The sequence below is a fragment of the Gymnoscopelus braueri genome, assembly GCF_963280865.1.
Source record: "Gymnoscopelus braueri genome assembly, chromosome: 7".
Lineage (NCBI taxonomy): Eukaryota > Metazoa > Chordata > Actinopteri > Myctophiformes > Myctophidae > Gymnoscopelus > Gymnoscopelus braueri.
Genome location: NC_137608.1, coordinates 34,135,802 through 34,163,150, shown reverse-complemented (window position 1 = coordinate 34,163,150; position 27,349 = coordinate 34,135,802). Strand labels below are relative to the sequence as shown.

The following is a 27,349-nucleotide window of genomic DNA, read 5'->3' as shown; positions in this document are numbered from 1 at the left end:
TGCAAAGCTGAAGTGGGGGGTGGGGGCAGGACAGACGCTTTATTTTATATGCATTTTTAGTGCTTCCGACGTGGATAGACTGTTGAACATTGTGTGAGCCAACAACTCTGTCTAGGTCTACTATTTCCGACCCAATCCCCATGAAGGTATGGTATAAATGTTATTATTGTACAACAGGGGTATGTGTGTGGCACTTGGGAGCTGTGCATGGTTGGTAACATAATGGTTTCCATCTTAGCAAAAAGAAAAATCTCAGAACAATAACTGGGAAGAATTACAAGTAGTCAATAGTACCATCCTGTTGATAATGCTTTGTGTTAGCTTTTAAGTTTTCTTGAGAGCAATGCTACTTCAATACATAATGGAGATTCATCAGACACACATGCATGCATGCACGCATGCATGCACGCACGCACGCACGCACGCACGCACGCACGCACGCACGCACGCACGCACGCACGCACACACACACACACACACACACACACACACACACACACACACACACACACACACACACACACACACACACACACACACACACACACACACACACACACACACACACACACACACACACACACACACACAATTCAAGTGTAATCACAAGCTGTTTTAATATTCCTGCTGCAAGAAAAAAAAAACAATCTTGCAAACCTGTGAGTTTAACCTAAACTATTTATGCTTATGAGAGGTACCCAACTCCCCATTCATCAAATTCTCATAATTGCAGGACAACTACACTACTATCCAAAGTCTTGCACATTCCAGTCTCATAGATGATGACCCAGCAGCAGTGTTGCATTGCTGAATTCGAACGTGGTTGCACTCTATTTCAATGACGTCACGCGCACGTAGCTTAAGACCTACACTACAGGTCACACAATGGACAATTGATAATATGCATTCTAGGCTCATTCCTATGTTAATTCACCTGGTGTGGGTCGGGAGCCTTTGAACGACTTTGTCGAGGTGTGAATTTAAAGCTGTTTTAAATCTATGCATGTGCCTGCACGAGCAATGCAACCATGCCCAGCAGGTACAGTTCAAAACTCAGCGCAGAAGACCTAACAGGTCTAACAGGCAGATATGGCATCAAAGGAATAATATAGCAATGCACCTGTGTAAATAGTAAAGGCATATACTGATATCACTCAAAGGCTGTTTCGTTCTCAGTCTTTAATGCAGTGCACACAGCTTCCACACAAAGAGAAACGGCACAGTTTTAAATATCAAATGTCATAACAATAATTTACAGTATGTGCTCAGTGGAGCGCATGTTGTACGTATCTCTGTCTCCACTAGGCTGGGTTGCCAGCCTATGATGTCAGTCACCTACTGTATCTATGACTCCATAATTGACCGTGGTTTCAGCCTGAGCCGACCATCATTGACTTCCATTATCAATATATAAAGTTCAATGTTTAAAACAAATATAGACAATATATGAAAAAACTAAATGTGTGGAATGACTTCCTTGGTCTACTGGCAGCGTGCACAGGAAATGTGGCGCTGATCATTCCAGCGGTTTGCGAGATTAGCCCCAGATAGACTCGCAGACAAGACACACAGGGGCGAAATCTCTCCCATTGCCTTTGGATAACTATACCACTAAAGTTTCGATGTGCACTCCTCACTTTAATACCAACTTACGGAGGACAGGGCATAAAAGTCATTTTTCTTTCCTTTGTAGGGCAGAGAGACAGAATGTCATGTTGTTGTAAACTTTTGGATGAGGAATTGTAGCAGACTTGAAGAACATAAAGTCACCAAAACTCACGGTACAGAGGGGATTAGTTCTGAGGCATTACAATTTCTTTGGCATTTATGTGTGAGAGGATTTTCTTTTTGAAAATCATCAGTACATGATGAATCATCCAAGCCTGATGGCCCTGCTTTATCATCATCAAGTCAAGGAGACAGCAGACATGCCAGATCTCATAACGGCAGTCGTGCGCTCAGTTCATGAGTGGAAACACAGTATACTATTACCTGCTTTGTTGGCCTGGTATATACTAGGCTAAATGCAGCTGGATGGGATATGGGAGTGGAGGTGAAATAACCATAAAGAAAGTAATATGTGGCTATCAAAAATACAATTTTAACACCTTGGGGATATGCTTTTTACCCAGTCTGTCTGTTTGTAGCCATTGACTTTCCCGCTGACTGCCCAAAGTCTGTCTATTTTACATCCAGTTGCATACTTTTTCAGCTGTCATACTTAGAGTATATGGACTGTTGAATATACAGTATATAGTGTATGTGGACTGGAGTGATATGAATCATTTCCTGTCCAAATAGTATAGCTGACTTCCAAAGTGCAAGATCAGAGTAAGCAGCATGAACTCTAGTCAACTAACAACAGAGTAATTGGTCAAGTAAATAAAATGTCTAAAAAAAGAACTATGTAATAGGATAACAGGAAAGCATCAAACCTACAGTAGCATCTAATAACATACCGTCTTAACACATTAAACATCTGTGGACAAGAAAACAGTATACATACTGTACATCTATCTAAACAAAACATGTGAACAATTGGCCAATGCAGAATATATCTGTAAAACACAACAAGCATCTATCTAACAAGTAAGAAATAAGGAGTATTAGGGAGTAAGGTGAAGGGAAGGTGAAGAAGTGAGTTTTCAGACTGCAGAGCAAGATGACGGAAGGGAGGGGAATTATTCCACAGCTTGGGAGCCAGAAGAGAGAATGAGGACTAGGACTCTAGGTCCCTGTCTTGATGATATATGTAGTGTGAAAGTACGCAATTTGTTACTTTGATACATTCACCATTTAAAACGTGTCTTGGTACAAACAGACAAAAAAGAACCTTGTCCATCCCTACCGTAACATTGATGTACAGATTGAGAAAGGCTGGCAATCCCAATAACTTCTATATATTATTCTATAGTATAGAGTTAGTGTCGAAGTGTCCTTGAGCAAGACGCTGAACCCCTAATTGCTCCCGATGAGCAGGTTGGTGCCTTGCATGGTTTCCTCCGCCATCGGTGTATGCATGTGTGTGTGAATGGGTGAATGGCACAATCAATGTAAAGCGCTTTGGATAAAAGCGCTAAATAAATGCACCATTTACCTTTTTTTTTAAACCATTCAACAGCTAGTAACGTACGCTCAGTGGAGAAGAACACTAACACTTCTGACACAGTAACGACAAAATGTGTGTCGTCTTCTCTTTCTGGCTGTCTCTCTTAAGACAAATTGTAAAACACCAGAGGTACGGGCGCCCTGGCCCCCTTGCCGCGCACAGGGCTCTAGTAGCCAAACGCACGGTTTTAACTCGACCGACACGGGCGCGGGGCTCTCGTGTAGTACGCTGTCGACGTTTCGACACGCAAACCAAAAGCGAAAGCAACAGCGGTGTTTGTTTCGAGACGCGAAAGCGAAAGCGAAACGAGAGACGGACCCATTTCAATGGCCGCCGCTTCTTTTTCGCTCGGCTGTAGTCGCCTGCACTCGCCTCGGAGGACCTGGATGAACGACACAGACACTCGCCTGCACTCGCCTCGGAGGACACACATGGCACAGCCACGCATGCGCACCACTCCCAAATGTAAGATAGGATAGTCAAACATAGTGCTTTGATGTGGTGTCTGTTGGATATAATGGTCTACACAAGTTTCCCAATAGGAAGTGCTACTTGAATACATTATGTTGGATAATTGTTAAAAACAGAATATGTGCTGGGACAGCGGAAATGACACAATAGAAGTTGTGGTTTTGTGGCATAATGTTACTTGCGTGTGACTCTCTCACACTCACTGACTCTCTCTCTCTCTCTCTCTCTCTCTCTCCATCTGTGTCAGTAGGCACTGTACAGTATGTGTAAGAGGCAGGCATGTTCTGCAACAAGCATTAACTGTTCTCCATCAGATCCATCCATCGATCTTCTACTGCTTATCCAGAGTCAGGTCACGTTAGCCAACTTTAACTGGGGGATCCCGAGGCGTGGAGATATAATCCCCCTATCTATTTGGTCCGATGTCTCTTGCCAGCTGGCCGTGGCTGGAATACCTCCCTGGGGAGCTATCCAAGATGCATCCATATTACATGGAACTACCTCAACGGGCTCGTTTTCATGTGAAAGAATATTGGCTCTTCTCCAAGCTTCTTAACCTGGGAAAACTCATTTTCGCCACGTATCCGCGATCTTGTTTCAATCATGACCCACATTTCATGAATATAGGAGTAGGAACAAAGTTTGACCGGTAGATCAAGAGCTTTGACTTCTGGCTCAGCTCTTTTTTTTTGTCAAAACAGTGAGGTGCAGGGAACGCTGTACCGTTCCTGCTACACCTGGAGTGGGCAATCCACAAGTTTCCTGCTGAGAACCATGACCCTCAACACCCAAAGCTCAGCATTTCAGGATGGATCTCATCATTCCATGGGATTTGCCGATGTGGAGTCACTTGACATACCTCAGTAACTTCCTCCAGGGAAACTGGAGGAAGTGTTAATGTTAATTTGTGTTAATGTAGCAACAATGCTGTCAACGTGTGTGTCCACGATTGGCTAGTTCCGGGCCATAGTCTGGCAGTATGCTCATTCCATCGCCTGTTGTGATTGGCTAGTTCCGGACCGGTCCATAGCTTAGAGGGACAATTGCTTTGATTATAATTTGTAAAAAATATGTAGTTGTCACTTGACATATTTGAAATTGGCCTCCTTGGCCTGCTGATAGCGTGTACAATAAATATGATGATAGTTGGCCAAACAGTTTTCTAGATTAGCCGCGAACAGACGCACACAGACTGCAACCCTGAACCCCACCTAGCGGAATAATTAAAGGATTGTTTTGAGATGCAGTATTTGGGTGTAGTTTAAAGTTTGAAGCCCCATTCATTGCTACATCGTGGCTAACATTACAGAGTACAGTATCATCTCATTGAGAATCATCCCTGTGTAAAGCTGCAGATTTGACAGGAAATGGCATTCACGGCATTGGCAGCTATTGTGTTCCTACAGACATCTGGAAACAGGCCAGAAACTCTCAATTCATACTTAGAATGATGGGCAAATAGGAAACAAAATTTACATCTAGAGGAATTACCAGATGCAGGATCCTACAGTATGTTTGAATAGAAAGAATTATAATGGCCAATTAACATTCAGTCATACTGTGTTGAGTATGTACTGTTGAACACATTCAAGTAAAAATGCATGTTAACAGGCAAACGGTATATGGGTCACTGAATATGTGCATATTAGCACAACTGTATCCATGAAGAGCCTGACTGAAAGGGCAAAGGAAATTATGGGCAGTATTAGTTTATTCAGGCTATGTGTGTTATACATAATGTGAACTATGTAAAAATATGTAAAACACACCCTGCGAGAAAAGACTGGTCTGATACATCAGTGCTGTCAGATTAAAAGCTTACATGTAAAAAAAAAAAAAACTTTATACAAGTTTAAAAAAGCAACCACAGTCTGATATTACCCTTTAAATGCTTTGGAGAAAAAATAAATAAAAAATAAAATAAATAATCGGTCCCTGAATGAATTTCAAACTCTGTGTAGTCATAACTCGTGCTCTATCCTCAAGCAGTGAATCTCAGCTGATTTCACACCAGAACCCAAATTATGCAGTCAGGACGCAATGTATTACAACATAACAATATTCCTCTATTGTAGCTGCTTTTAGCCCATGACCCACTTTGAGTACCGGCCCACACTGCCGTAAAGGTGAAGCCGTTGTAGTGGTGGTAACCCATTTTTATTGCATGGTTGTTGAAAACTGACTGAAACACTGAAACACTGTTCCAAAGGGGAAAGATTTGGAACACATTTTTGGTTTGCTAATCATTTCAGCTGTGGAACATGACAATGATTAGTCATTTGGTTATGCTATAACAAGGATTGTTAGCCGTACGATCATGGGTAATTTCTGCGTGGATGTGTTTTGAGGGTGTGCGGGTACAGAATGTTTCTGCCTCTACCGCTGACAACCAGTTGAAACAACAGAGTCCCATGAGATGAGTGGATCAGTGGACGCGTTCGGCCTCTCCGCTAACGTTACTTATGTAGAAATCGATAGCCCAGGGCCTCCTGCTGCCCCTGATTTATCTTCCTGACATTTCCTATTTGTGGCAGATCCCTGCACAGGCACAATACAGGTGCTTTAGATTGTCACTGTGAGATAAAAACAGAATGGCCTCGAATAATGCTTGCAGTTATTACAACAGGGATATTGGAAGTGTGTAATCTTTCAATGACAAAACACCTCTGTATGTTTTATTTTCTATCTATATTTCTGATGTACTGTGCATTGTCCTTCCTATATGTAGCCTATACATTAAATTCTGTATGATTTAGAGGAAAAAGGCATGTGTTTGCGAGCAATCCGAGCATGTGACCAAATGTAACTATTTTGTACTAGCTTCCTTATAATAATAATCTCTTCCCAGCATCAAATTTATGGGCCTCCTGCCAGTACAAAGAATACACACATATATGAACATTATATACTAGACAATATTCTTTTTCACATAACATTTAGAAAGTTCTTATGAACAATAAAGTTTGTTATGTATTAAATGTGTGGTTTTCATAGCAGTATAAGCGTAGGTTTGTTAGCGAGCATTCCCGCTGCTGTTCAACCAACTACCAACTACTTCTGTCCCCAGACTAATCGGTAGGCAGAAATCTCCAATCGTCTGGCAACGCGAGACGTAGGTCATTATTTTGGACAGGCATTATCATTGGGAATCATTTTAAGACACTCATCACTTTCAACTTGGGGAATATGTGCTCCCTGCTAAAAGCACAATATGACAAATCCTCTGTCACTACAAACACAATACAATCAATGTTTCATTCTTCCCTCTTATGTGACTGAAGTATAGGTCTAAATTGCTCAATGTCCTCATTTCATCACCATCTATTTCTACCATTTGAAGCTGTGCATACTCATGTTCAGAGCTGTTTTTATTCATTCTCTATTATCAGTACAAGTGGATAAATCATACTCTAACTCTTAGAAATGATTGTATGCACGGCTTATGCACAAATTGTTTGTATGCAATATTGATAAATGTGGGCCATGATTTTTCATTTGAACTAAGGGCCATTCTTATTCCAGACTAGTGGAGTCAATTCAACTGACTCAACTCTGTGTGTGTGTGTGTGTGTGTGTGTGTGTGTGTGTGTGTGTGTGTGTGTGTGTGTGTGTGTGTGTGTGTGTGTGTGTGTGTGTGTGAGTGTGAGAGAGAGAGAGAGAGCACGGTACATATGTGTAAGAGTGAATGCGTGTGGGGGGTACATTCATGTCAGATAAAGAGGGGAGGTACTGTGAGGCCATGTACTATTTGTTGGGTGTCAGGACGATTGATAGCTCTGTCATGGGAAGTGGGAGCTGTCTCCTTCCTGGCTCATTGGCCACAGATGGCATAGCTAACAGTTGGATCTGTCAGTGACATGGGGGTGAAGATAGGTAATAGCATAGGGATTTTCCAAGGCAAGCACTATATCATTAGAGTGCAATGCAATTGAACAGCGAGGTGCCAAAACTTCTACAGCGACCAAACTCTAATTACAATTCATCAGAGATGGGTGAAAAAGCATGAATTCTTAATGATTATTTCAACCAACCTGGAGATCCAGATGGGTGCTGTTTATTGCATCAGAATAATTCAGACCATGTCAGCTTTGTTGTCAATCCGATTTAAAAATAGTTTATTAGAGTTTTAAATATGTCCTTTGAATATCTTAAACGTTTTGCCTTTTGTTTGAAATTTTCCTATGAACCAAACCAAACGTATCTAGCACTTCAACCACAGTAAGTAAACAGAATTATTGGCAAATACTTTCAGACCATTGTTTTAGAGAATTGGTAGGCCACTGATTGCATTGAAGTAACACTATTCAACCAATTACAAATCCCCTTGCTCCACTTATTTCGGACAAAATGTTGTTGCATTCCAAAATATCCTCGCCACTAGGACCCTGCAGCATTCCTTTTTCAGCGTTGCTTCAGTATATGTGCAGTAGCGGAGCTACGAGAGGTGTCGCTAAAAAAGACTACTAAATTAACGAGTTAAGCTGCAAGGGAGTATGAACAGAATCAACAGTAGGAGTGACCTTTATTGGAAAGTTTAAATAATTACCCAAAACTTTTATGAAGGTGTCACTTTTTTGGAATGGTGGATGATTAATTGGGTAACGAAATATTTAAGCAGGACTACAGACACACTATGAGACAATTTAATTCAATTCAATTGTATAGCAGAGAGAGCATTGATCGCCATTTCATTCCACTGAATGAAAATGAGGCAACAGGTGTGCCTCATGTGTGTCAAACGTCAATAGTATATTGTAGCAATACCATAAACCTGCTGAAACACATGAAAATGAGCCGTGGAGATCACAGGATGAGTGAGGAGGGGGACGGCTCCCAAGAGATGCAGAGCTCTCTGACAGAGGTCTTTCACAGAGGCAGGATTCATCCACGTACGTACGGTATATAGTGATAATTAGGCTATTTAATCCTTTGACCGGAAACCTGTAACATTTCTGAATACATTACAATGTCTTTTGTATTATATCCACCAGTCCATACCCGGTGAAGTGCACAGGCAAAAGTAGTTGCAAACGTGGGGTTATCCCGCGTCCCGTCCCAGTTTTCAATTTTTTATGTACACAGAAGATTAGAAGACTAATAATCTATATAGAATCACCCATCCCCGATGCACCTTAAAGGGTTTTTTGTGCACTGCTATAAAACAAGGCTTTTTCAGGCAATGACAGTGAATCACAGATAACCAAAGATAAAACAAATTCACTGGTGAGTGAGAAAAAAGAAAGGAAAACAATGAATGCCACCTTTTGCATATAAACTGCCCAGACAAGCCAATCAAGAGGCAACTAACCCGCTCTAGTAAACAAACAGAGCTCAAGGTTCATCTGCCTTCATTCGTGACAGTTGCCATACGGTCTCAGGTGGCCTGGCCAGGAGAGTGATTATTTCACGTACGCCATATTTCTTCATTCTAACTTGATTGCCTCCACAGTCATCTCCCATTACCCTCAAGACTACCAATTTGTAAATTGATTCAAGCTCATAGCCCGGTACCGAGTGCCGCGCTATGAGCTTGTAGATCTGCTATTTTTGATAAATCGTGAAAATTTGGGCAATTTGGCCGATTCTACAATCTACGATGTCGTGTAAAGTTTTTTGAAAAAACATATGTTGCTATATCAGTGGTTCTCAAACTTTTTCATGTCAAGGACCCCCAACATGATATGTATTTGGCCGCGGACCCCCATCTCAAAATGTTGTCAAAGATTGTTACAGGGGACCCCCAGAAGCAAAGATTTGACTTAAAAATGTTTTTTCAAAAGATATTATGTATTCAAAGATTTGCACAAAATGTTAAAGATTTTTTTTTAAATAGCCAAAGTATAAAATAATGGTTATAGCTAAGACTCTAAAATGACACAGATGCGTTCGCGGATTGAATGGGTTAAATCTGAAGGAAAAAAAGCTACAGAATGGATGAGATCCACACAGATGGTCTGGTTCTAAACATCTGTAACCATATTTCTGTCATAATATGTCTCTGTCTCTCTCCTCCGGCCACTCCCACATTCCATCCACCTCACCTCCGTTCTACCTACACACCTTCTACTCTATATGACTGGACCCTTTCCACCCACCCTCTGCTTCAAGTGATGTTACTGTGTTTCGGTCTTGGCAAAGCTAAGGTCTTGGCAAAGCTAAGGTGAGGCAAGATCTCCTGACGGCATCGATATCAATGCCCAGGATACACTCATTTCCTACATAAGCTATACTAGATAGCAACGGTACTACAGTGTTACATGACAAACTGCATCATCATTTAAATATCTATATTCTCCAGGACACACATTACTGTAAAATCAACATATTTTCACTCCCAAGTCGTCCTAAAGTGACGGCATGGGGCAGGATTTGACCAAACGGCAAACGTTTGATAACCCCTGTCACGTCATCGTAACAGCGTACCGATAACCACGCCCAAACTGGAATGCAGAAGTGCCATTCTCAAACCCAAGACTTGGGGGGGTGGCGGGGTACCGCCTGAAGCGTACTTGAGCCACAAGAGGCACCGCCGAGCGTGCAAGTCATCGTGCCGAACGTTGAGAAGTCCGCTTCAGCCGATTAACACATCGACCGCCAGAGGTTAATCTCATAATGTACTCACCAGTGCCAAGGTGTTTTTGTTGTTTTTTTGTTTTTTTCATGTCGCCATAGATCTTGTTAAAATCCTTAAGATTGAGATTGAGCCGGTCTGTTTACATCCGCGAGATCTCCCTGTATCTCCCAGTGAAGATCGCGTGTCAAACGGGGCATCCATGTTGTAGTTACAGTAGAGCGGATTACGTTAAACAGTGAAATGCGAGGAGAAAAAACTACAGGAAGAGAATTGAGTTTCAGTTTCGTCTGTAGAACGAGGGCGGACGTGATCGTCAAAACCGGATCCCAAATAATTCCGTTTCCGGTCATCAAACCGGAAACGGAAGTGGATCAAAAAAATTCCGAAAGTGCACCCGCATGCGCGAAAAGATCGTAGCCCGTAGGGCTACGGTCTCGGCGCTTAACAGTTGGATTTAACGGACCGTAGGACTACGTTCTTGGCGGTTAATGTGTTAAGCGCTGATCAGTCATAATGTCCCCCGTCAGCATGCATTTCGGGTATACCCGAAACATCAAATAGTGCCATATGGTCAAATCCGTCCCCATGGCTGTCACCCGTTTCACGCCACGAGAGTGAGAATGCGTTGGTTAAATTCATTAGTGGCCATACCATCTTGTAACACAACAAACGGTGTAGAAATGGTAGTGGGGTGTGATTTGGGCTCTGCTGTGGGTGGAGATGGGGGAGTGGCTCATGGGAGCAGTGCCAAGGTTTATTGAGTGGACCTGGGTGTGGGGCTTCCCACACAGACAGAGACACAGAAGAGACACTGTGAAGAGCACTGAAAGTGCAACTTACCAACTGAACCAAATCCACGTGGCAGGCAATGTTCCCAGTACGCCTGGGCTGACTTTATTTTAGCACTGAAAGCATTTATATTCATTCTAAACTGAGTGTCTGTGTGAGGCCAATAAATGTGAATTTAACCTGCATCCAGTTGTCTGTCCATCCGTGAAGCTGAGAGGAACCCTCAGTAGCAACAGACTGCTACAGAAATAACTAATTATATTTCAAATATAGGTCGATATACAACATTTTACTTTAAAAACACTAGGTGTGCATGAATAGCTTGACACAACTTCAGCTTTCAAATGTAGTCTCACCCTTCTACAATGAAAAGTTCTGTAGTAAAATAATGTAAATCAGTAATTGACCTTCTCTCTGACATGCAACATTCAGCACCATGGACAGCATAAGGATCAGAAGAGAGAAAAATGCAGTTCTTTTATTCACTGTGGGGACTTTTCCAACTCATATTTGAGGCAAGGCCTGTTCTAGTTGTAATGTGATTCTTGAGTCTTGACAAGCAACTTAATCAATTTGACTGATTACATCCATATAATGTAACAATATCACACAAACAGGCAAGGTCCCTAGTTAAAGTCCAAACGCAACAAAGACAGAGAGAATCAGAGATGAATAAGCCAAAACACAGTAACAAATATCACAACCTACTAATGCCTTAGAAACCACAACAGACCAGTCTAGGGGTGTTATGATACATTTACTAGGAACCATACTATGCTCTTAATGTTTTTTATAATAAATCAACTTATCTGTGCTCAACCAGACCGTTGAAAGAGATCCCCCTCGGGGCCTGCCCTGCGCTCAGCAGCCTAAACGACACAACCAACACGCAAGCGCTGCCTCCCCCTCCCACCCCCAACGAAAAACAACACTACTCATTGAGAGGCGTGCTACACTGTCATATAGAGAGACCAGAAACAGAAGATCAGCAGGTCTGCTCTGGTGTTCCCTGTGAATTGAACGATGGCAAAAGAGTGGTGGATAACATCACCCAACTGTGTGCAACACACACAGACCAACACACATGCTGCTAATTTTTCCCACAGCATTTCGCTATCCGTCCATGTGTCCGTCCATCTGTGAGCAGCTAAAGAACCAGAGAATATGGGTTAGGTATAGCTCCATTATTGTTAAAAGCAAACAGAAAAAATATCATGTTATGTTTATGAAGATGACACAATCTACGGTTCAAGAGTTATAGGCCAAAGCATGAAGCGGCCTGTTACAGCACCAACATGACGCAGATTTGGAAAATGTGGGGTTGAGGTTCTTCCATGGCCTACTGGGAGTGTGTGCAAAGTTTCATGCGGATTGGTACAGCGGTGTGTGAGAAAAGCTGCTCTCAGACATAACAAACAGAATGAATACATTCCAACTACAGGCAATCAACCCATCAAGCGGTAACACGTTTTCAAATTGAACTGACAATTTGATTTGACAACAGTTCCATGGGGGTCCTCAAGTAACATTTAACTCATTTCAAGATTGACAAAGACTTTTTGTAGCTGAGATTGGTAAAGTTTCAGCTAAAATAACTTCACCACCTCCAAAATTGCCACAAACAATGTGTTAAATTTTGTGAGAGCTGACAAGTTGCATGTGTCTTCATTTTCATCTCCCCTCAGCTCAAGCTTAAAAAAACCTGGCTGTTTGACACTGGGCCTTGAGCAGGCTGTCTATTAGTTTGTCATTTGGGCAAACTTTTCCCTCGTAGTCAAGTCTATGAAATGGAAGGAACAATGAAATGCCTGGATTGCTCCTTGGCAAGATCAGTGCTCTACCCGGGAAGGAGCAGCACAGCAGAGACAAAGCAAAGTGAAATACATTTTCCTGAATGAGCCATGCATTCCACCTGATGGAAACACATACTGTTACAAGAGACTCAGCATCCTTGCCAAGCAGTACCTGACGATGTCCGCTACCTCGGTTACATTTTAATGTCTTTTTTTAAAAGCTGAACATTTTCTGGCATTTATTTTAACAAGCAAATTTGAATATTGACCAGGGAGTCAAGGTGTGGCTTGCCAAATGTATTAATGAGGTCTGTCTCAGAATTGCTCTGCTCCAGTGTTTTTGACCTTTTGCCAGTCAGAGTGATTTGGGATTGTTACCTGCTCCTTTTGACTTGTTAGCCTGTTTTGATTTGCTTTCCGTTATTTAACTCTCCCTACTTCACCACGCCGTGGCCTTGCCCCTCCAGTTATTTGTTTAATAAATGTATTGTTTGAACCTGCTCTGCCTCCGGTTGCCTGCACTTTAGTCCTGCTCTCACAATTTTACTCTTTTTAAAGATTCTATTTATTTGGACAGGATCATGGATAATGACAGGAAAGTAAGGACAAAGGTTGACACTGAAAGGTACATGGTGGGTGCTCTTATTGGCTAAGCCTCTCAAGCACCCACTTTCTGTGTTCTATACCACACCACTGAATACTCCTCCAGCACAGTAAAATAAGTTAATTTAAGGGTCCAGTTTTACATTCAGAGTAAAATGAACACTCCAGGAATGCATAAAATACCTCTTCTTTATGAAATATGAAATATGACTTGACAATATTGTTATATTAGATACCATAAAGTTAAGTACTCAACTGAGCCATGTAATCTATACTTCCTCTCAGAGGATAGGAATGTAGGAGAGAAGAGAGACATTAAAGCAGAGTAGAGGGCAAGAGATAAAACATTGAGCTGAATATGGAGAGGCTACACCGTCTCTGGAGGAGACGATGAACCATAATGAACTCACACAATGAATGAATCTACCTTTGGCTGTGATGGCAGGCTGTTCCCCGAGCAGCAACTTTATTCTCTTGGCGTGGATTTTGCCCTGGTAGTGCGACTGAGCCACGACCGCCGAGGTGAAGGACATGTTACACAGCGTGCAGCACTTGTTCTTGTCCACGTCGCCCTCCTCGCTGCCCTGCAAGACACCACACACTTGTGGTTAATGCTTCCATACAGGACTCCATTTGCAGCATTCGTTTCTGCTTTGCTGGACAGTGCAGTGAAGAGAGACAGGATGACATGTGATACAGTTCATGAACTAGATTTGAACTTGCAGCGGACTGCCTAACTGCCTGGGCCATCAGGACACACAGATTTTATTCCCAGCATTGGCACACTTATAGGCTTTACTTTGGTGGGCTGCCCAGGTATATTAAAGGCTGCCAAAGTATTCGGAGAGCCATTTAAAAAAAAAAAATACGGTAACAGTCTGAGAAAACATCGCCTTCCGCAATATTTTTTTTGGATACCTATTAACTGGTGGACAACCGCTCCTGACTGCCCTTTCATGGCACTGTGCACCGTATATTATTGTCTTTAGGGTGAACATCTTCTGGTGTTTGACACTTTGGAGACTGCGTTCATAATAGTCATGGGATGCAAACTAGGTCTGGTCTGTTTAGCAAAGTAATAAAAACCACAACCTGTCCACTTTGATTAATTATGTTTCTGCTTCTTTGTTTTCCCAGGCTAAATATCCTCTGTATGAATTGAAATGTATTGATAGTGTAGTATATTTGTGCAGGTGCATTCATGTATGCACGTGCATGTATACAGTACCCTCCCACTCCCTGGAAAAATAGGGCATCCCCCGAAAGCCACATGTAATTCTGAACACACGTTGGATATAGGCACATGTTATCCTGGCAGCTTTGAGTTTGAACTAATGCTGTTGTTACAATTCTTTGTCTGTGTGGTGTCAATGAGTACAGGTTGAGCCAGTAGAATGGCCCAAATGTATGTATTTATTTTCAAATGCATTTACATATTGGAAAGTACTAAATAACAGGAGAGGGGTAACTTAGTTGAAAGAGATGACATGTAACACAGCTCATGAGCCCAGTTTGCACCCGACTGCGACACTTTGTGAGCATGTCGATTGGCTATTTTTGGTGCAAGACAACGGCACCGAATTTAGTAAAAAATCTGGTGTTGCAACTCAGGAGCCACTAGGCAGCCATATATGGGAGCCCTAGTCTCTCGACATAAACTGTTGGCTCACACAACTCTCAGATGATTGTGAAAGCGCTTGAGTCTGAAATGAAAGCGCTGAAAATGCACAGATTGTATAGCCCCCCCCCCCCCACACACACACACACTTCAATTTCGTCCATTGCAGTCGCATAAAAAAATGTCCTACTGTAAATCAAATTATTTGATTAAAGTATTATTGATCAGCAATGACAGTGGTTCACTGATTATACCATTATCGATCCCGAGTTTATTATAGATCAATGTTGTGTACCTACGAATATTGCTACGTTTAATATAGATCAGTGGTCTCCATCTGCTGTACTGTATGTTGTGAAGTTTATTATAGATCAGTGGTCTGTACCTACAGTGTGTTTTAAGTGCATTAGGCAGTGGAACCCAGGACACTCGTATCACAGGTTTTAGTGAAAGAGGAAAAGAGATCTTATCAATGATACATCAAAGAGTCCATCACGCCATCCATCTGCCTGTGGGGCTTTTAGAACATGATGGAATCAAACACATCCAATGAATAATGGAACAGAACACTGTGTAAAAGTCTGAACACGACATCTGTGTGTTTCTGAGGGAAAGCCTTGTTCCGTGTAACCACTGCTAATCAGATTCAGTACACGGGTCAGCCAGTATCCACCATTTATTAATTTAATTTGCGCTAGCTACTCTTTCAAGCACTTTTACTTTATGGTCAATGGATGAAGGCAGGAAGGCTACCACTGTAGATAAAAACACCGTACTAGCATCATGTATGGTGTATGAGGTAGATAAAAACACCCTACTAGCATCATGTGTGTATAAGGTAGATAAAACACCTTACTGGTGTCACGTGTGGTGTATGAGGTAGATAAAACACCCTACTAGCATCATGTGTGTATAAGGTAGATCAGGGCTACTCAACTTAAGATGGCTCAGGGGCCACTCAGCAAAAAATACCAAAAGTCCAAGGGGCCGCCATAAAAATGAGGGTTCTATTTTGGATTTTTCGATTTTGTAACACACAAGAAAATGTACATTTTGACATCATAATTATTTTCACTGTACCAGTTTATTTTGTGTGTATGTCCAGTGGCATCAGTTCAGCAAAAGCTAAGGTATGGCAAGGTTAGGGTTGCCAACTCCCAGAGATTGAAATAAGGGACACCTATCCTGGGCGCACGGCAAAGCCGCGCGGCCGGAAAAATGTGGTGGTCAAACCCCCCCAAAAACCCGAAATGCATAGAAAACTATGCATTATACCTGTAACAACTGACGCACCTGTATGTATGTCTGTCTGTTTGTTTTTGAAAAATGTTTTAGCAACCCATATATTTGAACGGAAATGTATATTTTTATCCTGTGCTTTTTCTTTTTTTTTTTGACCATGAGGGGGCCGCCAAGACGCTGCGTTCGGGCCGCGGGTTGAGTAGCGCTGAGGTAGATAAAACACCTTACTGGTATCACGTGTGGTGTATGAGGTACCGTAGATAAAAACACCCTAATAGCATTATGTCTGTGTAAGGTAGATAAAACACCTTACTGGTGTCATGTGTGGTGTATGAGGTAGATAAAAAACACCCTACTAGCATCATGCTTGGTGTATGAGGTAGATAAAAAACACCCTACTGGCATGTGTGAGGCAGCGAACAGATGTGCCTTGGAAAGACGTCATTTCTTCCAATATAAATTCAGATTAGGCCAACTGCAAAGAGAAAATCTCCTGACCAGGAGATTTTCTCTTTGCAGTTGGCCTAATCAAAATTCATATTCATCCAACTGTTAGATGATCCAGTTCCTGGTGGAGGAAAATGGATGCTGTTTCTCCATTTGGGAGAGGTGTGTGTGTGTGTGTGTGTGTGTGTGTGTGTGTGTGTGTGTGTGTGTGTGTGTGTGTGTGTGTGTGTGTGTGTGTGTGTGTGTGTGTGTACAGTAGGTGTACTGTATGTGTGTGTGTGTGTGTGTGTGTGTGTGTGTGTGTGTGTGTGTGTGTGTGTGTGTGTGTGCATGCGTGGGTGGAGGTGGAGGGGTCCTCATGTTTGGAGTAGGCCCACTAATAAATGCAGATTAAATGGATGAAGGCAGACTATGACAATGCCTCACCTGTAATCCCACAAGTAATCTCACTGATCTACATCGTCTGTAGATGAAGGGAGACACACACACACACACACACACACACACACACACACACACACACACACACACACACACACACACACACACACACACACACACACACACACACACACACACACACACACACACACACACACACGCGCGCGCACGCGCACACACACAAATCCACTGGTTGGCCAAATGGGTTGGTTGCTGGCAGGTTGCAAATGAAAGTCATTTGTGCATTTGAAGGGATGATAGTGGGGGAGATAGAATGAGGAATGATAACAGACCGACTGCACGGGCCTGCAGGAGAAACACATTTACCTCAGACAACGCAGAGGGAGGAGAGCACAGTGCCATGTGCTGCACGCTTGTTAACTAGTAATGCTGCACTTTAGTGCCTTTTCCAGGTGGAATAATTTAGAGGCATCAATTGTTCTTACCTTTTAAGTCATCTAAAGTTAGTTGTTGTACGATGTACTACTTCTATTCTACTGTATAGTAAAGAAATACATGTCTTGTAATAAAGGACCTTAAGAGGCATACAAAGGGACACTTCGAGAATGACCAGTAATCACACCATTAATCTCTCCCACCACAGATTCAGATCGGGGAAAAAGCCCATCAGTCTGTTAAATTGCCATTACGGTATAGATACATTCACCCATAACCTTTACAAACTTTAACCACTATACTCTACTATACTACAGTATTTCTTCCCCTTATGCAGGCTTCTAGGCTCATCTAAACACCGCACACTACTTCCTCTGCATGTAAATGTGGGGGATTTACAGATTGAAGCTTGTTCTTTGGCTGTGCCTGTTTTAAGTTTATGGTTGTACTGTAAGTGATGGTGTAAGGTGGGATGACAGGAAGTCTCTGTCTGCATCACAATTACAGAAGAAACACATTCACCCTCTGAGAATGCAGGGGGAGGAAAGCTAGCTGCCATGTTGGAGGTGGATGCTACTGTTCACTCCAGGAAAAAGAAAGACTGATAGTGCAGGGGAGCTGTGTCCCACCAAGCAGGCTCATAGAAGGATGGATCATCAATGCCATACCACTGGTCTGACGGCCCATTATTCCGTAACCTTTTAGATTTTTGACCCCTTTTGAACCCCACTTCAAAAAACTCAGACTGAAAGCCCATTAGTCCGACGGCCCATTATCCAGACAACAAAAGCCCACTGCTCCAAATGCCCATTGCTCTATAAATACACACACTGGAGTTTTTTTTCAAGATTTGTATTTGTTACATCTCATATACGAGTAAAAAGGAGTAAAGATCTTTGGTATCGGTTCCGCATGGCGCTGTGGTATAGACAACCTAGAGCGCAAAGCACGGCTAGGCGCTAAAATCAGCCCTGCCCTTAACACAAGATAGGCGAAGTAGAGATGTAAGTGCTTCAAACGGTTTACCTCCCATACAAAAGGATTAGTAGGTTACTAGTCTACCCCGTTCAGACATACAAGATTTGCAGGCAATGTGCTGGCATATTTGATTTTGGTGTCATGTGTGAACATGCACCGAATTTTGAGTGGCGGAAATCTTGTTTCGGCATTTATGCCTGCTTGGGACCTACAACATTGCAGGCAAAGTTTTTGCAGAAAGCAAGTGTGAACACCGTGCCGGCAGCACATGATATTGCTTGCATATTCTAAGTGCGACTTGTGTTAAATATCTATCCATCTATAAATCTGGCAGGAGATAAGACAGTCTGGTTGTGTTTTTAAATGTTTCATTCTTACTTTTACAATGCATCGGTCTCTGCTACAACTAGTCCAACTCACCGTCGGTGACGGCCCCTCTTTCAATATAAACTATGGTCGCTCGTCCATGAATGGCCATGCTCTCTCTCTCTCTGTCTGTCTAACCTATAACTTATATCAATGAATTGTCACAAACAAATTGTAATAGACTAGAAGTTCTGGCCGCTACGCGGCCAGAACGTCTAGCGTGACGCGTCGTCCACTTCGCATCGCAGATCCACCTTACAGGCACCTCACAGTGTGAGAGAGAGTATTGTGTGAAAGTAGGGCAAAGTCGCTTATGATTTTCAGACATGGCAACGCTGTGGTGAAAAGTAAGGCAAATGCGCGTATAATCAGAGGACATGGCAACGCTGAGTGTCCTGTGCTCCCCTCTTTCCGCGGACCCCTTGGAGTCTTGGGACACCCGCGAAACATCGTGGAGCCCTTCGGACCCCCGCGAAACATAGCGGAGCCCTTGGGGGTCCCACGGAGACCCTTGGGGGTCCCTGGAGACCTACAGACACGGCGGAGGGAAATGGAAAACTGTAAAGCCACAGCCACGCATGCAAGAGGTTGCACATGAACTCTTCAGCCGCACTGAGGCGCTCCAACACAAACACTGTGACGCTCCCCTAAATCCACTCCAGGGTTTGAAAATACCCACTTCACAAAGGGGTGACGTGCATCACCGTTCCAATGACCAAAACCATGGTGTCGTGGTGGTGAGGCCAACATTGTTCTGCTCGGTTCTCCTCAGTGGCTGGAGCAATTGATATGAATTTGCACACAGCCATTGACCATTACCATGCCCACGGAACTGCGAAGCCCGTTTTTCGATATCACCAAATCTCAGCTGTTTATTAGCGTTTTGGTCGCCTCCCGGGTTGCCAGATCATGTGCGCATATCCCCCCACGGATGCGTCGACCGGGTATGGACTAGTAATTCATAAATCGTAATCGAGGCAAAAATTTGAAATAATCGTGATATTGATTTTAAGTCATATCGCCCAGCCCTATGTTGTGTATTTGGTGAAATACACCTACTTTTAAAGCCTTGACATTTCTAGCCAATAGGCACACACTGATACCTGGCAAACGACGACAGAGGTAGCCTAATCGGAACACCTAACCATAAATAAAGGCCGACAATAAATGTCTGGGCTCATATCAACATCGGGAAATCTCTCCATCAAAGCATCACAGATTTAACCCACAACAGTATTGTCAGTGTGTGATGTAGCCCAGATCATGCTGTGTGCCTGGATAAAAAGAAGTCAAAGGTCCAACCATCCGTCCTCTCCCTCTCACAGTGTGATATCATCTGAGAAGTGATGCAGTCTGACTCATTCTCTGACACACACGTGTAGAGTCTTAAAAATAGAACCAAATGGATAAGAGTACAAAGCTGCACAAGTGCACGCGCCACACACTCACACACACACACACACACACACACACACACACACGCTCTACTCCTAGCCATGGCATTGTCATTCATTGACATCATTCTCAGCACACACAATCATATGCACACTTGCATACACATGTACATGTAGCCTATATGCATGTGTGTGTATTAGGCCTGACCTCGACTAAGTCGACTAGTCGACTGGTTAGTCGCGGGGGGTCCGAGTCGACTGCGTGTCTCTTAGTCGACTCTAGTCGTTTTTTTTTTTTTTTTTTTTATGGCCAAAAATGTTTTAAATTGTTTTTTGGCCAAGTCTACACCTGCAACCACACGTAACTTCCACTTTATTCTTCTTATTCCTCGTCTTTGTATTGGTATTGTTTGTGTTGGAGCGCCTCAGTGCGGCTGCAGAGTTCATGTGCAACCTCTTCCAGAGAGAGATAGAGACACTAGAAACTCTGCTGGAGACACAAAACAAACTGTGTAGACTTGGCCCTTTGAAATAAAATGTATTTTTTTATTATTAGTCGACTGCCAGTCGACTATTGGCAATTAGTCGCCAATTAGATTCGACTAAACAAATCCTTAGTCGGGGACAGGCCTAGTGTGTATACAAACCCTTCAATACAAAAATATAACAGAAGCAGAGATGTCACCTCCAAAAAGTTAGGATGTATCATTTCACGGTTAATTAATACCAGATGAATCGGTGAGCTAATTGCAGGGTAATGTGATTAATGAAGAACCAGTCGTATGTGGCAGCTTGATGATAAGCAGTGGATTTCCCTTGTTCAAAGTCATACAATACATAGATAGACAAATAAAACACAAACTGTATGCTATTATTTAGCAACACTGCAGCACGACTTTGTGGTGTAGCTATTAAACTAAGCATAATGACTAGGGGTGTGCCGATATATCGTCCCGCGATATATCGCGAATTCGCGATACGTTTTCGTGACGATATGTATCGTTTCTTTTTACAATAATAATAATCAGGCTTGAAAACAGCCCCGAGGTGAAAAGGGTGACAACATGTTTTTTTTTCGGGTCAGGTGTCACACTATTGCCCTATTTGGTTTCAAAACGGCTATTGTAGCTGAAAAGCTACAAGTTTGCGTCTGAATCATACAAAAACAGAATTATTTGTTTGCATTTTCTCTCCCCCATATATTTTCATAATAAAAAAGTGCGTATCGTATCGTATCGAAATCGTATCGAAGTTGTGAGCCAAATATCGTATAGTATCGTTTGGTGAAATTAGTGTATCGGCACACCCCTAATAATGACAACACCATTTTGTATTAACCCATTAAGGCCTGAGGTTCCGATTCTACAAATGTCTTCTAAATCCTAACAGTTTTACAAAAAAAAAACTTGTTGCTATGTCAGTGGTTCTCAAACTTTTTTCATGTCAAGGACCGCAAAATGTATATGTATTTGGCCGCGGTACCCCCATCTCAAAATATTTTGTTCCAGGGACCCCCCAGAAGCAAAGATTTGAGTTACAAATGTTCGCTTTAAAAGAGATATATTCAAAGATTTGCACACATTTTCTCGATTTTTCAAAAATAGCAGATCTACAAGCTCATAGCGCGGCACTCGGTGCCGCGCTATGAGCTTGTAGATCTGCTATTTTTGAATAGCCAAAGTGTAAAATAATGCTTTTTAGCTCAAATGAAAAAGTGACACAGATGCGTTCCAGCCCAGGTCTTAATGGGCTAATACAGTATACAAGTACATGTGATGTGTCCTCATACTGTAAGACTAGGCCTGTCACAATTATTACATAATCGTCCAATCGCAATTATTTGAGAAAATAGCAATTATTTTGCATAATAAAAATGTTCATACATTTTCAAACATTTTCCAAAAAGAGCAGAAATGGCAGATCTTCAAGCTTACAACACGTCCCTTCTTGACGCGTTGTAAGCTTGTAGATCAGCTATTTCCGCTACTTTACATGTTTTTGAAAGTATAAAATGATTAAATGTGTCAGAAATGTCTTTGTTCATCCTTTAATGCATTAATTAGTGTATGGGAAAATATTCAGTTAACCTCCCGTGATTACAACAATCAATTATTAACCCATTCTAAACTGATACAAAGATTACAATTTTCACCCAGGAAACTCTGCCAAATTAAGATTTACAAATGGCCAATTTACAAATGTTCCGCAAAAGCCATGGGATTTAATCAAAAACATTCCCACATCATTATGTACATATTATGTACATATGATGTGGGAATGTTCAGGAGTACTAGCTTTTTGGGCCACGGTTGCATTATCTCTGACTGACATGACTGAGATAAATATACCTTGTTTACCACACCTTTTATTAAATGATGATTCATCTCTAAGCTTAACACTTCATAAGAAGTGAGTGTTAATGGCCGGTTTAGCGGCAGCAAAGAAAATGCTTAGTAAGGAGATGGAAACCACCTCATAACCTCAGTATTCATCGTTGGAAGTTGTCCTTCATTGAGGTTTTGAGATTGGAGGCGTCCAGTGCACAGGGAGCAAAGACAGAATCGATCCAAACTTGACTTACTGCGGCCCAGAAGTTTAAATCAGTACTTTGGCATCATAGGTTGAGCAATAAGCATGTAAACTGAATCTGTTTTTTTTTTTTTTTCCTTTTTCCCTAAGCAGGTTTAGAGGGTATTCAACAACATAATTATGATTTGTTTTGGTTTTCATTTCATTGTATTGTTTAAAAATGCATGTGTTATATACGTATATACATCATGGTTTTTCCCTTCCTTTAATGTCTGAGCGAACCCGGGGGTCTGGTGAGGGGGTTAAGAAGCGCCCTGGGTTGTTTTGCAACCACAGGACCGCCAGATCAGAGGAAGAGACTATTGCACCATTAATCGTCAACTTAAATTTCATAATAAGACAGACAGACATACATCGTGTTGTAGCAGCTAAAGGCAAATGTTAAATATCTGCCAGGAACTGTTCACATGCATATAAGAATTGTACAATGTATTTTGTCTAGGACACCCTGCTACACATTCATAGTACATTGACACACATTCACACTGGGATGCTACCCTGCACATCCCATCATCCAATCTTCACTGTTGGAGACTTCCACCCCACTGGAATGATTGGAGGTCAAATACAGCAGCTTCTTCAAGGACATGTTCATGGCAGCTATTTACGGATTACATGTTCCTCTGCATACAGCGTGCACAGTACTGTAGCAATTTAAATTGGCTCGATGTTTATGCATATTGGAGAATTCATGTGGATTCATGATAACCTCAACAATATACAGATTAGTCCACCTTCTAAAAATGATTTTGAAGAAGAGCTTCATGGTTGTGGTTAAAATAATCCTGGTTTTGCTGAAAATTGCAATCCCGATTATTGTTAATGATAATTGTTTTGTGGAAAAACATCTATTTTATAATTTGATTATTGCATTTATTGCTGCTCAAATACTATGTAATGACCTCTGTGATTTTATTCTGATGGATCAGGTGATTTATGTTTATAGTAAACTTTGGCAAGGAGACAATTAACAATCACACTTTGCACATTACACAGAACGGCTATACTATAGCCGTTCTGTGTAATGTGCAAAGTGTGATTGTTGTAGTGTCAATGTTATAGCCTATAGCCGCTATAGGCTATAACATTGGGGGGTTAGGCTATAACATTGGGGGGGGGGGTAGGCTATAACATTGTAACGTCATGTGTCCTATTAATTACAACATGCCATCACTACAGTACTTTACGATGTGTTTACTGTCCAAACACCATCCATATAGCCTGTCTACGCTGGTTGCACCATAATGATGTAATGAGAGTCCTTTATTATATCCCTATCCTCCATTACCTCATGCTTTTTCATAAAAGCACACAACCACAAAACATTTTCATTACATGCCCCAGACCGAGAGAAAGATGGAGGTAGGGGGCATGCCTCCTAGCGGAGATTTGCAGTCTACTGAGCACACTAAAGGGTAGGGGTGTGAAATCGATTCATGTAAAGATCTTGATTTTTGTATTCTACGATTCTGAATCCATTTCCAAGAGTCCATTTTTTAATAGTTTCACAGCCAGTAATGTTGACTTTCCTTCCCAGCTTCCGCAGCTGTTGCGCAACAAGCAGTGTTGGCAGCTGTGTCTACAAACTGGGCTAGCAGGGACAAAATAGGAAGAAATTCAGCTGACTCTGTACTCATCGAAAGCAAGCGTTTGGAGGGACGTTTATGTATAGTCTCACTCTTAAGCTCGCACTCCCTCCCCTCCCTGTATGCGTCAGCACGGCGCTGTGGGGAAGAGACACATGTGTGTTGTTGCAATCATTAGAACTCTCGTCAGTGACAAAAAAAACTATGTTGACGTTGTGACCAGGGTTGCCAGATCTGCTTATTATAATTTCCCCGCAAGATTTTATTTGAAAATAGCCGATCTACAAGCTCACAACGTGTCGCGAGCTTGTAGATCTGCTATTTTCAAATAGCTGATGTATATGTTAAAGTGCTCATGTTGGCCCATAGTCGATTCTTTTGGGCTGGTTTTCCTAGACCTGGTTGCTTGTTTCTCTCACAGAATCTGGCAACACTGGTTGTGACAATCTATGTTTTACCTGAGCCCTGATTGGCTGTTTCCTCGCGGACATGTATCTATAGGCTGGAGGGGCGATGAGGTCTGCTATATAATTATCAATTGAATTAAGTTAATGTTAACCTAGTTATGTGTGTAAATTATTTGCAAGCTAACTGATATTGACATCAGTCATCTAGGATCAGCACTGCCAGGTAATGGTTGAACATCGAATTGTAGGCCTATATACATTTTCAGAGCAACGTCTATATTTGCATGTGTTGTGAATCAATTTGTGACCTCAAGAGTCTAAATCGAATCGAGTTGTGGGATACCAAACGATTCAGACCCCTAGAAGCATGCCCTGTTCTAGTTGGATTTCTGCACTATACTGCTGTGCTGCACTTCTCTGAATATTAGAGATGGAGAGAGAGGCGGAGAGGGAGAGACATAGCGTTTCAGTATAAAGGGTACTGCCTCATTCCTAATTCCTAATGGGAATGCATAATAAAAAATGTTTTTCATTTGTAGGCAGTAAATTCTCTTTCCTGTCAATGCTGCACTGCACATTTTCTCTGTCCAAGTTCTAGCGTTGTATCCATTGCCCGCCTGTATTTGCATTGTGATACACAAGAGTGTCTTACGTCACTGTACTATTATCTATGCTAGCTGCCTTCTCATTTCTTCTCGTTGTCAAATAGCATAGGTTTTATATGGCTTCTGGTAAAGCAATCAGTGTCTAGGGGCATTCTCTTTCTAGAGCTCAAACATCCCTTCAAAGCTTTTTGGCTCCATGAGAGCATGGCTTTCTTTGGGCTTCCAGCTATACACCCTCAGTCTGAACTGCTCCAATCTGGTGTGCCTGGGTTCATATGTTGTAGCGCGAGGCCTAAATCTGTAGGGAACGCTCACATCTCATGTGTGCTTCCCCTTCCCCGGCATAGAGGAAGAATGACAGCAGAGTGCAAGCATATCCCTAAAAAAAAACGAAAGAGCGGAAACTGGACCTGATCCTAATAAAGCTTTGAACAAAGCAGTCTATTACTGCCAAGCAGACCGTGCACGGAGGAAATGCTAAGCATGACAGACACAGTGATGGCTACTGCCTCTCCCATCTCATCCACTCAGACAAACTCTGACCTTCATCATTACACAGCGAGCAGACCCATCAGGGGACAGGCAGACTAAAACCCAGCCTTGATTCCACAGCTCCAGATAAATAATAGAGTGGCAGTCACTTCCACAGCCTTCGTCCAGCGTCACACTTTTTATTCTGCATCCATCCTGTATTAGTGCTATTTATAATGGTAGCACTGCGAGAATCCACCTGCATGTATTCATCCTGCATCTCTACTAGGGCAGCACAGTTAATTGAAAATTGTGATTTCAGGTTTCACAATTATAAAATTGTGAATCTTGGCAATTAATTCAAACATCTTATTTTGCCAGCTGTTGCAACTTGCCCTCGTCTCGTCACCATTGCACAATGATTAATAAGCAGAACAATATACAAACTAGACGCGTCGCAATTCTGGGAAATTGCAAAGTGTGGTTGCACCGACGCCGGTCGCGGGTCGCCCCCTCCGGGACTTGAGGAATACGCTTGGAGGAATACCGTCGGAGGCCGCGCGACGTGCCATTCGAATTTGGTGCTGATTAGATCCTGCGTTCGTGATACATGGCGTTTTGATTTTAAGAAATAGGCCCCTCCCACTAAATAAATAGGCCCCTCCCACAAATATAGAGGGCCAATGACATCGTCCTGTAACTCCTGAGATCACCTGCTTTTCATTTTGAGAGGAGTGATCCCCCCAAAAATCATGTTTTTGCATCAAACGGTTACGTTTTGCGCAGTTGTGGCGCCCCCTATGGATCAAAGTGGAAATGCTTTTGGGGATTTGTTGAGTAAACCACCCTCGACATGTGATTTAAATTTGGGATTGACTGGACGTTTCGTTCGTGATTTGTGGCCTTTTTTGTAAAATGGGCCCCTTCCGCTAACTTCGGAAGCCATTTACGGACGAACGGTATAGACTATCAAAATTCTGTTTCACTCCAGATTATCGCATGGGTCCAGAGATCATGTGTACCGATTTTTGTGAGATTTGGAGAAAATCTGTGGGAGGAGGAGCTAAAAGTGTGTTTTGAAGAAAATTCAAAATGGCGGAAAATCTATCCTGACGCAAATGGGCGTGGCCTATATGGGGAGTTGCGTCATGACCCAAGAAATCTAGGGGGAAAGAGATTTTTATTCTAGGACCTACGGTTCAAAAGTTATAGGCCAAAAACGTAAAGTGGGCTGTTATAGCGCCACCATGAGGCCGACTGGTGTAATGTGTTTTTTAAATAATTTCGGACTAAATCATGAACCTCCCCACCAAATCTGGTAACTCTAGCTCTTACAGTTTCAGAGAAAAAAATACTTGAATTTGAGTTTTTTCACTTTTTCATTAAAGTGGATGGGGAAATTTAATGCACTAATAAATCAATATCAATAAAACTATGCAACCAATCTCCTAGCAAAATACAAGCACACGA

The 27,349-nt window shown here is 42.2% G+C and overlaps 1 protein-coding gene across 1 annotated transcript in view; it reads right to left on the bottom strand.

The window, feature by feature from the left end:
- The window catches only part of zmat4a (zinc finger, matrin-type 4a), a gene marked incomplete at its 3' end in the record, with an annotated part of 111,145 nt that overhangs the window by 26,918 nt on the left and 56,878 nt on the right, over window positions 1–27,349 (bottom strand). The window contains exon 4 of the mRNA XM_080432892.1: window positions 13,767–13,923. Coding sequence (XP_080289018.1) covers window positions 13,767–13,923 — 157 coding nt within the window. The remainder of the gene's footprint in view (window positions 1–13,766; window positions 13,924–27,349) is intronic.